Source organism: Canis lupus, chromosome 9, assembly GCF_003254725.2.
Source record: "Canis lupus dingo isolate Sandy chromosome 9, ASM325472v2, whole genome shotgun sequence".
Taxonomy (NCBI): Eukaryota; Metazoa; Chordata; class Mammalia; order Carnivora; family Canidae; genus Canis; species Canis lupus.
This window is the reverse complement of record NC_064251.1, coordinates 28,034,605-28,047,977: the sequence shown is the minus strand read 5'-3', so window position 1 is coordinate 28,047,977 and position 13,373 is coordinate 28,034,605. Positions and strand designations below refer to the sequence as shown.

General features: G+C 39.1%; 2 protein-coding genes across 14 annotated transcripts in view; one reads left to right on the top strand and one right to left on the bottom strand.

Moving 5' to 3' along the window:
* Window positions 1-13,373, top strand: part of SPAG9 (sperm associated antigen 9) — a 145,979-nt gene that overhangs the window by 82,101 nt on the left and 50,505 nt on the right. For all 13 annotated transcript variants that reach the window (XM_025440309.3, XM_025440308.3, XM_025440306.3 and 10 more), the window contains 2 exons: window positions 10,523-10,730; window positions 11,232-11,331. In XM_025440309.3, the coding sequence (XP_025296094.1) occupies window positions 10,523-10,730; window positions 11,232-11,331 (308 nt within the window). The remainder of the gene's footprint in view (window positions 1-10,522; window positions 10,731-11,231; window positions 11,332-13,373) is intronic.
* Window positions 13,131-13,310, bottom strand: LOC118355682 (copper transport protein ATOX1-like). Its single transcript, XM_035720635.2, has one exon. It carries the CDS (start codon window positions 13,308-13,310, stop codon window positions 13,131-13,133), a length of 180 nt encoding a protein of 59 aa, XP_035576528.2.

Below are 13,373 nucleotides of genomic sequence, written 5' to 3'. Positions count from 1 at the left end.
ATGATAGTTCTATTTTTAGTTTTCTGAGGAAATACCATGTTGTGTTCCAAGCAAGGTGCAACATTTTATAATCTTCTCAGCAGTGTACAAGGGTTCAAATTTCTCCACATCTCATTTCTCCACATCTCAACAACACTTGTTATTTTGTTTGTTTTTGATAGTAGCCATCCTAATGGATGTGAGGTGATGCTGTAGTTTTTATTTGTATTTCTCTGATGATTAGTAATGTTGAGCATTTTTTTGTGCTTGTTTCCTATTCATATAACATTTTTAAAAAGATTTTATGTATTTATTTGTTTGTTTATGAGAGAGACAAAGAGATAGGCAGAGACATAGGCAGAGGGAGAAGCAGGCTCCCTCGAGGGAGCCTGATATGGAACTCAGTCCCAGGACCCCAGGATCATGACCTCACCTGAAAGCAGAGGCACAACCACTGAACCCAGGTTCCCCTGTATAATATTTTTTTTTAAGGATTTTATTTATTTATTCATGAGAGACAGATAGAGAAAGAGAGGCAGAAACACAGACAGAGAAGGAGGCTCCATGCAGGAAGCCTGATGTGGGACTCAAACCGAGAACTCGAGGGGATCCCTGGGTGGCGCAGCGGTTTGGCCCCTGCCTTTGGCCCAGAGCGTGATCCCGGAGACCCGGGATCGAATCCCACATAGGGCTCCCGGTGCATGGAGCCTGCTTCTCCCTCTGCCTGTGTCTCTGCCTCTCTCTCTCTCTCTCTCTCTCTGTGACTATCATAAATAAATAAATAGAGAGAGGGAGAGAGAGAGAGAGAGAGAACTCCAGGATTACACCCTGGGCGGAAGGCAGGTGCCAAACTGCTGAGCCACCCAGGGATCCCCTGTATAACATTTTTGAATGTTCTTTTATTTTTTTTAAATTTTTATTTATTTATGATAGTTACAGAGAGAGAGAGAGGCAGAGACACACAGGCAGAGAGAGGGAGAAGCAGGCTCCATGCACCGGGAGCCCGATGTGGGATTCGATCCCAGGTCTCCGGGATCACGCCCTGGGCCAAAGGCAGGCGCCAAACCGCTGCGCCACCCAGGGATCCCTGAATGTTCTTTTATCTTTTAATTTTATCTATCCTTTTATCTTTTAATTAATTTTATTTTTAAGAGATTTTATTTATTCATGAGAGATACAAAGAGAGGCAGACACAGGCAGAGGGAGAAGCAGGCTCCATGCAGGGAGCCCAATCCAGGACTTGATTCCAGGACCCCAGGATCATGCCCCGAGGCAAAAGCAGACACCCAACCCCTGAGCCACCCAGGTGTCCCAATTATTTTTAAAAGTAGGCTCTACACCCCACATGGAGCCCAACATGGGGCTTGAACACACAACACTGAGATCTAGATTTGAGCTGAGATCAAGAGTTGGACGCTTAACCAACTGAGCCACCTAGGCACCCTAACACCTACTTTTTAAAGCACAGTTTAATATGCATAGGAAGGCATTCCCCTCTGGTCATAGCACTGGAATCCAAGATCAGTTTCCTGCTTTTTGTGGACATTCTCCAGTGATATGCATAGCCTACAATTTGAGATTTCCTTAATGACTAAAGGGAGGTTGGGGAATAGGTTATAAAAGAAGTACATTTATGAGAAAGAGACTTGACAGGGCGAAGGCACCTATATCAGCATATGTTTGAAGAGGGTATCTTAATGACACCAAGCAATTGAATTGATAGGCCAGGGTTCTTCACATAAAGAGGCAATTGTAGTCAAGACTATTAGCTAAACAGCAGATGTTGTCCAGGATACAGGGAAAGGGAAACCCTCTTGGAATGTTGGTGGGAATGCAAACTAGTGCAGCCAGTGCGGAAAACAGTATGGAGTTTCCTCAAAAAGTTAAAAATAAACTGCCCTTTGATCCAGCAGTTGCACTACTAGGTATTAACTCAAAGAATACAAGATTACTAATTCAAAGGGATACATGCACCCTAGTGTTTATAGCTTGTTATCTACAATAGCCACACTATAGAAACAGCCTATTTCTCTATGAACTGATGAATGGATAAAGATGTGATATGTGTATACAATGGAATATTACTCAGCCATAAAAAAGAATGAAACCTTGCCATTTGCAACAGCATGGATGGAGCTAGAGAATATTATGCTAAGTGAAATAAGTCAGAGGAAGACCTATCATATGACTTAATTCATGTAGAATTTAAGAAACAAATGACCAAAGGCAGTGTGGTGGGGGGAAGCAAGAACTGATAGTTAACATTAAGGAAGTGGGTGGGGGGTAGATTAAATAGGTGATGGGGATTGAGGGGTACATTTAGTGTGATGAGTACCAACTGATGTATAAAAGTATTGAATCACTATATTCTGCACCTGAAACTAGTATTACTACACTGTTAACTGAGTGGAATTTAAATAAACACTTAAAAAAAATTAGCTAAAGCAGTGCTGGTTGGCAAATGACTGGTATAAAATAGGAACTGGAAGTCTCCAGAAGCTACAGACTAAATGTCAAATAATAGCATATAACTCCTCTGAAACTTTATATAGGATAATTTTTATAAATGCTTACAGTTTCCATTTAGGTTCTACTAAGAATTTTCTCTCTTTGTTTAAAGATTATATTTATTTGAGAGAGCAAGAGAGCATGAGCGAAGGGGAAGGGTGAGGAAAGGGAGAAGTAGACTCCCTGCTGAGCAGAGAAGGGGCGGGAGGGCTCAATCCCAGGACTCCGGGATCATGAGCTGAGCCTTAATGCTTAACCGACGGAGCCACCTAGGCACCCCATGATTTTTCTTATCTTGTACATTGTATTTTTTTTTTTTAAGATTTATTTATTCATGAGAGACACAGAAAGAGGCAGAGACATAGGCAGAGGGAGAAGTAGGCTCCTCTCAGGGAGCCCAATGTGGGACTTGATCCTGGATTCTGGGATCACACCCTGAGCCTAAGGCAGTTTAGGCTTAACAGCTGAGCCACCCAGGTGTCCCATTGCACATCTTATCTTATGAGCTTACTGTTGACCAAAAGTGATATACTTTATCTTTTAACAGATTAATATTTAGGCTTGTCTTTCTTCATTCTATCTTGTTGGAGGCATTATTAGTGACAGAATTTCATAATTTCTTCCATAGGAGATACAATACAAGAATACTGTGCTTCCAACCAAACATTGTAGCAGAGACTTTTCCCATGTCAGTGCTTTCCTACTAATCTTAGGAGCTTTATGTCACCACTGCCTGGGAGACCAACAAGAAATGCCTCTTTTGAAAATGGTCCCCTAAAATTGAGAGCTTCTCTCCTTGGCTCTCCCTGAGATCCAGAAGTACAGCCCACACAGTGAGCTATTTTAATGAGTGTAAAATATTTTTATATGGTAAAACTATAAAAGGGAAGTTATAGATAAATAAATCTCATGTTACTTGGATAGTCCATGACAAATTTAAAACATTTTCTTCTAAGCAGATCCTAATTTACCACTTCCTTGTAGCCCCAAACCTTGAGAAGATGGCAGAGTCCTTTTCCTAGTTTAGGTTCAGCTCTCATGCTTACTTTATTTTATACTCCCAGATCCACAAGAATTTGGGGAGGAGGGCTTTTGCCAAACTGCTTATGTTATGAACTCTTTAATTGCTAAGTAATTTTTTTTTTAAGGTAAAAGTAACTAGGCATTGGGGATAGGGTGATTAGGAGGAAGAGGAAATCATTTTTCTACTTTTATTTGAGAGACAAATGACAAGTACAAGATTGACCTCAAAGGACAGCTGGCTGACTCAGTTGGTGTAGCATGGGACTTGATCTCAAGGTCATGAGTTCAAGCCTTACATTGGGCATAAAGCTTATTTTAAGAAAAAAAAAAAAATGGACCTCAAATTATTTTTCAAATAGCTTCAAAGTCATGTCATTTTTTTCAGTATAGATGAACTTGATTTTTTTCCTAGGGCTTTCTGAATCCACAGTCTTGATGAGTTTTAAGTGCTTATCAGGAACCTTAAATGTATTTTATATTTTAAACCTTTAAAAAGTGGGAATTTGAGGTGCCTGGCTGGCTCAGTCAGTAGAATATGATGCTCTTGATTTCATGGTTGTGAGTTTAAGCCCCACATTGGGCATAGCACCTACTAAAAATAAAATAAATAGTGGGAATTCATGTATGTGATAAGCATAAATATGAATTAATCAAGTGGCCACTTTCATTTTTTATTTAGTTTTTAAGATTTATTTATTTGAGCACACTTGAGCAAATGGAGGGGCAGAAGGAGAGAGAGAGAGTAAGGTTGGGAGGGAGAGATAGAAAGAGAGAAGCAGACTCCCCGCTGAGCACAGAGCTGGACACCTGCTGGTCCCACACCCTGACACCATGAGCTGAGCCAAAATGAAGAGCTGGACGCTCAACTGACTGAGTCACCCAGGTGCCCCTTGCCACTTACGGTTTTTTAATAGAGTACACATCAAAACAAGGACTTAAGAGAGGGGAACTCAGGGCATCCTCTAGTTGTCTTCAGTATGGGTCTCTTTGGTTCCACAAATGTGACCATCAGTTTTTTTTAACTCCAAACAAGCTAATTGGCTTGGCTTATGTAAGTTTTATCAGATCTTTCTTATTAGACATCAATCAACAGCTCAGGAAAATAGCAATTTTGTCCTTTAGTTTTAAGAGGGGAGGAAGTGATAGAGAATTGAGCTATTTCTTTGGTTTGTCTTCCTTCCCACTAGAAATCAGCCTGTATTTGAGATGCACAGAATAATTGGCTATCCAATACAGCATGTTTTATCAGCATATTTAGTGTTGTACTTCAGGTGACAGGTAATCAGTTGTCTTAAACACAGACACTAATGAATGGGTAGCTCCCTATATATTAATAGTATCAGTGGTTTTCTCAAAACTTTCTAAGTGAAAGATAATTTCATCTAGCTATACTAATTCAAATTTATTTCTAACTTAATTTACTTTTTTCCTTATAATAGTAACACGTGCCTATTGTTTAAAAATTTGGAAACGCACAAGTATTAATAAGCAGGAAAGAATTTTTACCTGTTATCTATAGCCACTTTATATAAGCTAAAACATTTTTTTTTCATTTATTTATGATAGTCACAGAGAGAGAGAGAGGCAGAGACATAGGCAGAGGGAGAAGCAGGCTCCATGCACCGGGAACCTGACGTGGGATTTGATCCCGGGTCTCCAGGATCACGCCCTGGGCCAAAGGCAGGTGCTAAACCACTGCGCCACCCAGGGATCCCAGCTAAAACATTTTTTAGAGACCATACTTCATGTATAGATTTATATTCTGATTTTTCTGATTTTTTCTACTTCTATATGTATATATAATTATGCCAACAAAGGCACAGGAAAAGTAAAAAATCACTTGTTATCCATCTACTCAGTGGCAACCACTGTAAGAATCACTGAGCAATTTTTTTTTAATTGCTCATACTGTACTGATTTGTTTTAATCCCAGTCTCTTTGCAAACTATTTTGAATATCTTCCATTTCAGTAAATACCCTTCTACAACACAGTTTTTTTTTTTTTTTAAGATTTTATTTATTTATTCATGAGCGACAGAGAGAGAGAGAGAGAGGCAGAGACACAGGCAGAGGGAGAAGCAGGCTTCACGCAGGGAGCCTGACATGGGACTCGATCCGGGGTCTCCAGGATCACACCCTGGGCTGCAGGTGGCACTAAATCGCTGTGCCGCCTGCGCTGCCCTACAATACAGTTTTTAATTGCTGAATAATGTTCTCTTATATGGATATAGTATAGTTTGCTTAATCTCTTATTTTGAAGCATTTAAGTTGTTTGCAGTTTTTTGCTGTTACAAATGATGTTATGTATACACTTTATTTAAAATATATATGCAATTTATTTTTCCAGTTTAACATATAAGCATTTTCCCATGTCACTGAAAATCCTTTTAAATAAGTATCATATCTAACATGTGTATACTGTTTTATTTTTCCTTCGATAGATTCAAAATCGCAGGGGACATTTATTTTTGGTAAATGGATCATTACCTGCTGTGATTATGTGTTTCTTAATGATAAGAAATAAAATAATTGGTGGCTGACCAGTTATTATTCAAGTCCAATATAAACTCAGAAATTGAGAATAGCAAAAAAAAAAAAAAAAAGAAAGAAATTGAGAATAGCAAAGCTTTTCTAGGATGAAGGTCTTCAGCAGACATTTGGGTTTTAACCATGTGTTAGAGCTCAAGCCCATCAGCCAGGATACTCAGATTTTTATTTTTATTTTTTTTTTAAGATTTTATTTATTTTTTCATGAGAGACAGAGAGAGAGAGAGGCAGAGACACAGGCAGAGGGAGAAGCAGGCCCCATGCAGGGAGCCCAATGTGGGACTTGATCCTGGGTCTCTGGAATCACGCCCTGAGCTGAAGGCAGATGCCCAACCACTGAGCCACTCAGGTGTCCCGATACTCAGATTTTTAAATGCGTAACTCATGCTGGTATGGCATTCACAAGCTGTGACATTCTGCATTTCTCATCATTTACAAATAAACAAAAAACAGGAAAAAGAAAAACCTCAGAGTCTGGGATAGGGATGAAGAGTGGTGAGTGGGACACCATTGAAGAGATAAAGAAGGTTTTTTGTTTTTTTTTTTTAAGTAAGCATATAGTGTTGTATCCGTTTTAGAGGTGCAACATAGGGATTCAGCACTTCCTTATATTATTCAGTGCTCATCAAGAAAAATGTACCCTTTATTTATTTTTTAAATTTTATTTGTTTATTCATGAGAGACACACACACAGAGGCAGAGACACAGGGAGAGGGAGAAGCAGGCTCCTCACAGGGAGCCTGATGCAGGACTCCATCCCTGGACCCTGGATCACGCCCCAAGCTGAACTACGCAGGCGTCTTGATAAATGTACCCTTTAATCTCCTTCGTCTAATTTCACCCATCCTTCTGCACACCTCCCCTTTGGTAACTATTTGTTTGTTCTGTATAGTTAAGAGGCTGTTTCTAGGTGTTTTTCTTTTTTTTTTTCTATCTGTCTTCCTCTCTCTCACTTTTTTTTCTTCCTTCATCTGTTTTGTTTCTTAAATTCCACATATGAGTGAAATCATGGTATTTGTCTTTCTCTCAACCATCTTATTTCATTTAGTGAAACATTCTTTAGCACCGTCCTTGTTGTTGCAAATGGCAAGTTTTCATTCTTTTTTATGGCTGAATAATATTCCATTGTATACATATACCATCTCTTCTGGATAAAGAACTCCTGATTTGCCCCAGCAAATATAATTTACATAACCCTATGTTTTCTTTTGGTGATTGGTTCTAATTCACCCACTCTTGGTACTGAAATTTTTGCTACATCAAAATTCGTGATAGTAAATTATTTTTAGGAGAAGATAATGGAGATGAAAATGTTTTAATATTATAAAGCTAAGAGTTTCGGTCATAAAGTTCTCTGAGTGTGGTTGCTTTCACTGTAATTGCTTTCCACCATAGCATAGGTAGCTGACTATATGCCAAAAATGCTTTCTTGTACTTGAACAGAATTTTAAATTTAAATTTTAAATTGAACACTCTTGACTTCTCAGCACCTAAAATGACCTAAATCTCTCAGATAGTGTAATATAAAGCTTAGAGTATATATGTAATTTTGATTGGTATAGTATTGTTGTTACTGTTTTTTTTTTTTTTAATGGCTTGGAGTCTGTTTCATTATTTTATAGTTATTTTTATAACTTTTAAAAGTTAAAAAAAGATAAAATTTTATTTTTTTTAATTTTTATTTATTTATGATAGTCACAGAGAGAGAAAGAGAGAGAGGCAGAGACATAGGCAGAGGGAGAAGCAGGCTCCATGCACCGGGAGCCCGACGTGGGATTCGATCCCGGGTCTCCAGGATCGCGCCCTGGGCCAAAGGCAGGCGCCAAACCGCTGCGCCACCCAGGGATCCCAGATAAAATTTTAAAAAGGGAAATTAAAGTCACTAAAAATCACCCCACCAAAAAAAAAAAAAAAAAACACCCCCACCATAGCATAACTTAATGTAGACATATTAAGTTGACTTAATATTAAGCTATATGTCTATATTAAAGCTAAGACTTAACTTAATATAGACATATATTCTTTTTTGCTTTAGACCAAAAGCATACATTTCAGAATTCTCAGTTATACATAATGTATTGTCATATTTGCTATATAATAATTACTAACTTTTTAAACACTGAGTATATGTGAACATTTTGCTACGTCTTTATGTAGAATAATTTATAATCTATGAATTAAGTACCATTATTTCTATTTTACAAATGAGAAAACATAGATTTAGAAAGAATACATAACTGACCCAAGGTCAGGCATTTGGTGAATGATAAATTCACTATATTTACCCTAATTATTATTATTCTTCCTACTACTACTACTATTTATTGTAAACTTTTGTCAAGTCTCTTTTTCTTTCTTTCTTTTATTTATTTTTTTTTTTTGTAAAGATTTTATTTATTTGAGAAAAAGAGAGCCTGGAGAGGGGCAGAGGAAGAGGGAGAGAGAGAATCCCAAGCAGACAAAATGCTCAGCATGGAGCCCTACCTGGGGACCAGATCTCATGACCCTGAGACCATGACCTGAGCCAAAACCAAGAGTTGGACTCTTAACTGATTGCGTTACCCGTGCATTTTAGGCTCTCTTTTTTTTAAAGACCTGGGTACTTTGCTGTAAAAGAACTGCCTCGTTATTGGTAGCCATTAGAGAACTGTGTGCTGTTTTTTTGTTTTTGTTTTTTTTGTTTTTAAGTAGGCCCTATGCCTAACGTGGGCCTGATCTCAGGACCCTGAGATCAAGAGTCACATGCTCCACCAATTGAGCCTACCACTTGCTCCCCCACCCCCGCCTTTTTTAAAGATTTTATTTATTTATTCATGAGAGACACAGATTGAGAGAGAGAGAGAGAGAGGCAGAGACACAGGCAGAGGGAGAAGCAGGCTCCATGCAGGGAGCCTAACATGGGACTCGATCCCGGGTCTCCAGGATCATGCCCTGGGCCGAAGGTGGTGCTAAACCGCTGAGCCACTCGGGCTGCCCTCTTTTTTGTTTTGTATTGTTTTTTTTTTAAATCCCTTCCCCCACTTAAAAAAATATTTTATTTATTTATTCATGAAAGACACACAGAGAGAGGCAGAGACACAGGCAGAGGGAGAAGCAGGCTCCATGCAGGGAGCCTGATGTGGGACTCGATCCCGGGTCTCCAGGATCATACCCCGGGCCGAAAGCAGCATTAAACCGCTGAGCCACCGGGCTGCCCACTTTTTTTTTTTTTTAAATCAACACACAATGTTACATTAGTTTCAGGTGTGCCACACAAAGATTCAACTTTTGGAGAACTGTTTTTAATTATCTTGAGGCCACAAAACCCTTTGAAACCTGATAAAAGTTGTTTTTTCCCCCCAGAAAAATGCATTCTACACATTTTTGCATAAAATTCAATCCGGACATCATGACTATTTGTGGACCCTAAAATAGTAATTATCAAGTTTTAATGAGTATATAAATCACCTGGATTGCTTTTTTAAAATGCAGATTACTTGGTCTCACTGCCTAAAGTTTGGAGTTGGACTTAAAATCTGCCCCTTTAGTATTTCGGGTTATTTGGATGCAGGATATTTTAAGAATACGGTGTACAAAACTCTGAATCTCCTCTGAGATTCAGAATCTTGTTATTCCACTGCTGTTTGTGTTTTGTTTTTTTTTTTTTAATTTTATTTATTTATTTGACAGAGAACAAAAACACGAATGGGGGAGGGGCAGAAGGAGAGGGCAAAGTAGACTCTCCACTGAGCAGGGAGCCTGACTCCACTCGATGCTCTATCCCAGGACCCTGAGATCATGGACCTGAGCTGAAGGCAGATGATTAACCAACTAAGCCACCCAGGTGCCCCTATTACTGTTGTTGTTGTTTTTTTTAAGATTTTATTTATTCATAGAGACACACAGAGAGAGAAGTAGAAACACAGGCAGAGAGAGAAACAGGCTCCATGCAGGGAGCCCGACGTGGAACTCGATCCCAGGTCCTCAGGATCACACCCTGGGCTGCAGGCGGCACTAAACCACTGCACTACCGGGGCTGCCCCCTATTACTGTTTTTAATAGAACTTTCTCTCTGCAAGTTTTTTAACTCATTTAAGAAAATGATTTAAAATGAATTAATCATTTAAAGATTTTTCCCATAATTCTTTTGTTAGGCATGGAGCCTAACACAGGGCTTGAACTCACAATCCTGAGGTCAAGACCTAAACTGAGATTGGGATATCTGGGTAGTTCATTGGTTGAGTGTCTGCCTCTGGCTCAGGTCATGATCCCAAGGTCCTGGGATTGAATTCTGCATTGGGGTCCCCACAGGGAGCCTGCTTCTCCCTCTGCCTAGTCTCTGCATCTCTCTCTCTGTGTGTCTCTCATGAATGAATAAATAAATAAAATCTTTAAAAATACCCTAAACTGAGATTAAGAGTTGAATGCTTAACCAACTGAGCCACCCAAGCAAAACCTCATCCCCAAGAATTCTTTTTATTTGTAGGATGAACTTTCTGATGTTAGCCAAGGAGGATCTAAAGCTACCACTCCGGCATCAACAGCTGCGTCAGATGTGGCCACAATTCCTACTGATACTCCCTTAAAGGAAGATAATGAAGGATTTGTGAAGGTTGCAGATACACCAAATAAATCAGAGATAAGCAAGCATATTGAAGTACAGGTAGCCCAAGAAACTAGAAATGTATCAACAGGTAAGTGACCCTAGTTCTTTCTGGTAAAGATCATGTGGGTATGAAAGGATTCATTTTAGGGATGTTACTGCTTTAGATTTATAAAATTGTACTCAATTGTAGGTAAGCTTAAAAAGAGTGATGATCAAATAAAGTTTTGGAGAAACAGATTTGGGAAACCGGAGGATTAGAGAGCCTAAAAGGCAGAATAGTCTTCATCTTTAATTTCTCTGTATTTCACCCCTTAATTAGTAAAAACAAACAAACAGGAAGTTCTGCCCTGGGATACAATGGACTGTGTCCCCAAAAATACAAATAAAAACTTTGGTTATTTATCAGTTTCTGATAGTCACTGTTAATCTGATATATGACTTGTCTAAACCTCATGATTCTTAGAACCTACTCCTTAAAATGTTTTTCTGATCAAATGATGTATTTATAACCACTGAAGCAATAGGTTTCTCCTATTAGGGGCAGTATGTAATATATGCATTATTTATATAATCTTGTCCTTTTCCTAAGGCTCTGCTGAAAATGAAGAGAAGTCAGAAGTTCAAGCAATCATTGAATCCACTCCTGAGTTGGATATGGACAAAGATCTCAGTGGATATAAAGGCTCAAGGTACTATTAGTGTCAAAGTAAGGCATTTTATACTTCCTTTCCCCTCTCTCAGAAGCATACTATTGTTCTCTGGTCTCAGAGAGAAGGACATTCAGATGTTTTGCTGAGGAAATGTTGGTACTATATTTCAGTTTCCATTTTTGAAACTAGACATTATACTTGGTTTAAATGTTTTATGAAATGTTCCTTTGCTACATCAGGGATTAGAAGCATATGGAAGGATAGGGGAAAAAAATAGCCCAAGGGATAACCAGTACTTTCTGGAATTTGAGGAAACATAGAAACAGGAGTATGAGAAGTAACAATTTGAGAAAACTGTTCTTTCCCCCAAATCAGGAAGAAGTGTACATACTCCCTTCAAAACTGTAATGATGTCAGGTGCCTGGCTGCCTCAGTAGAGCATATGACTCTTGATCTCAGGGTTATGAGTTCAAGCCCCATCTTGGATGTGGAGCCTACTCAAAAAAAAAAACAACAGAAAACCCAAAGTGTAATGATCTCATTATTGGAAAAAATTAGTCTCGTTTTACATGGGAAGGCTGTTTAGTGGCAGGAAGAGAATTGTTATGTATCATCTTAATCAAGGTAATCTAAAGCATATAGATGTTCAAGAATGTTACACAGGACCTACTCCCTTCCTTTTAATTTCTTCCATTACATTTGTCCTTTAAAAATAAATGACCATAAAAATACACACCACTTACCACTGCAGTCATGGTTAAAAGCATGAACGTAAGGTAAGACTATGTGGGTTCAAATACTGCCTTGGATTTGAATCTGAGGTATATATTCTCCTCCATAGGAGGGAATTATGATAATACCTCAGATGATTGTGAGTAAATGAATCAATGTATGTTGAATTATTGGCAGTGGGCCCAGTTTAATAAAGGTTAGATAGTACTATGGTCATCATCGTTTAATATAAGTTGAATTACAACCTTATGAAGTCAGTGTCTTCATCCCCATTGTACAGATAAGGAAGCTCAGAAATGTGTAGTAATTTGTCTAAGATTTCCAAGTTAGCGATTGGAGCTGGCATTAGGTCTAGGACTCTCTGATGTTGAAGGCCATGTCCTATGAAAACATTTTTTTCTTTATTATTTATTTAAAAATGTAAACAATGCAGGGATGCCTGGGTGACACAGTCAGTTAATTTTCCGACTCCTGATTTCAGCCCAGGTCATGATATCAGGGTTGTGAGATTGAACCCCCCTTGGTCTCTGTGGTCTCTGCGCTGGGCATGGAGCCTACTTGGGATTCTCTCTCTCCCCCATCTCTTCCCCCCACCACTCGCACAGATGCTCTCTTAAACAAAAAATGTAAACAATGCAGAATGTAAAAAGTGAAATTTGCTTTTTATCTGTCCTCTCTTAAGCCTAAGGAGATTAGCAGTTTCTGTTTGCATTCTGAACCTCTTTAAAAATTTTAAAAAGTATATTTTTATCAGACTAATTAATGCATATATAGTATTAAGGTCAAATGGGAATAATACAAAATATGAAGGGCAGTAGTAGTCTCTTACCCTATCCACCCTTCATTCCCATTCCCAATAGTCAGTGTCTATCGCTTCTTTGTTTTCTTTTTTGCCCCAACAATAGCAGCTCAGCTCTATTGCAGGGAAGCTGGGGAGGGTCAGCAGGCTAAAGAAAGGTCTGTGCAGGAACCCCCATCGCTGAGCAGGACTGTTGGGCCCCAGGACTGTTTGGAAGGCAAGAAAAGATCAGCATCCTGCCCCCTTTGGTCCATCCTGGGCCCAGGTTTCCAGGCCCTTGCTACTTGGGGCTGAGGTAGGAAACAGCCTATCCTGTTTTCTCCAAGTTCTCCAGCAGAGTGTCCATGTTGTGCTCAGAATTGAAGCAAACCTTCTTGTTGGGCAGGTCAATGTCAGACTCCTCTCCTCCCAGCTTGTTGAGCACCTGGCGGACCACTTTAGAGCTGCTTTCACAAGTTGTGTCCACAGAGAACTCGTGCTTCAGCATGACTGTGGATGTGGTGGCGGCAGCAGTCACATCTTCGTTCTCTTCTGCTATTTTTCTTCAAGT

Excerpts from the sequence above, each read along its gene's own strand:
- LOC118355682 (XM_035720635.2), bottom strand. The coding sequence starts at position 13,310 with ATGCTGAAGCACGAGTTCTCTGTGGACACAACTTGTGAAAGCAGCTCT.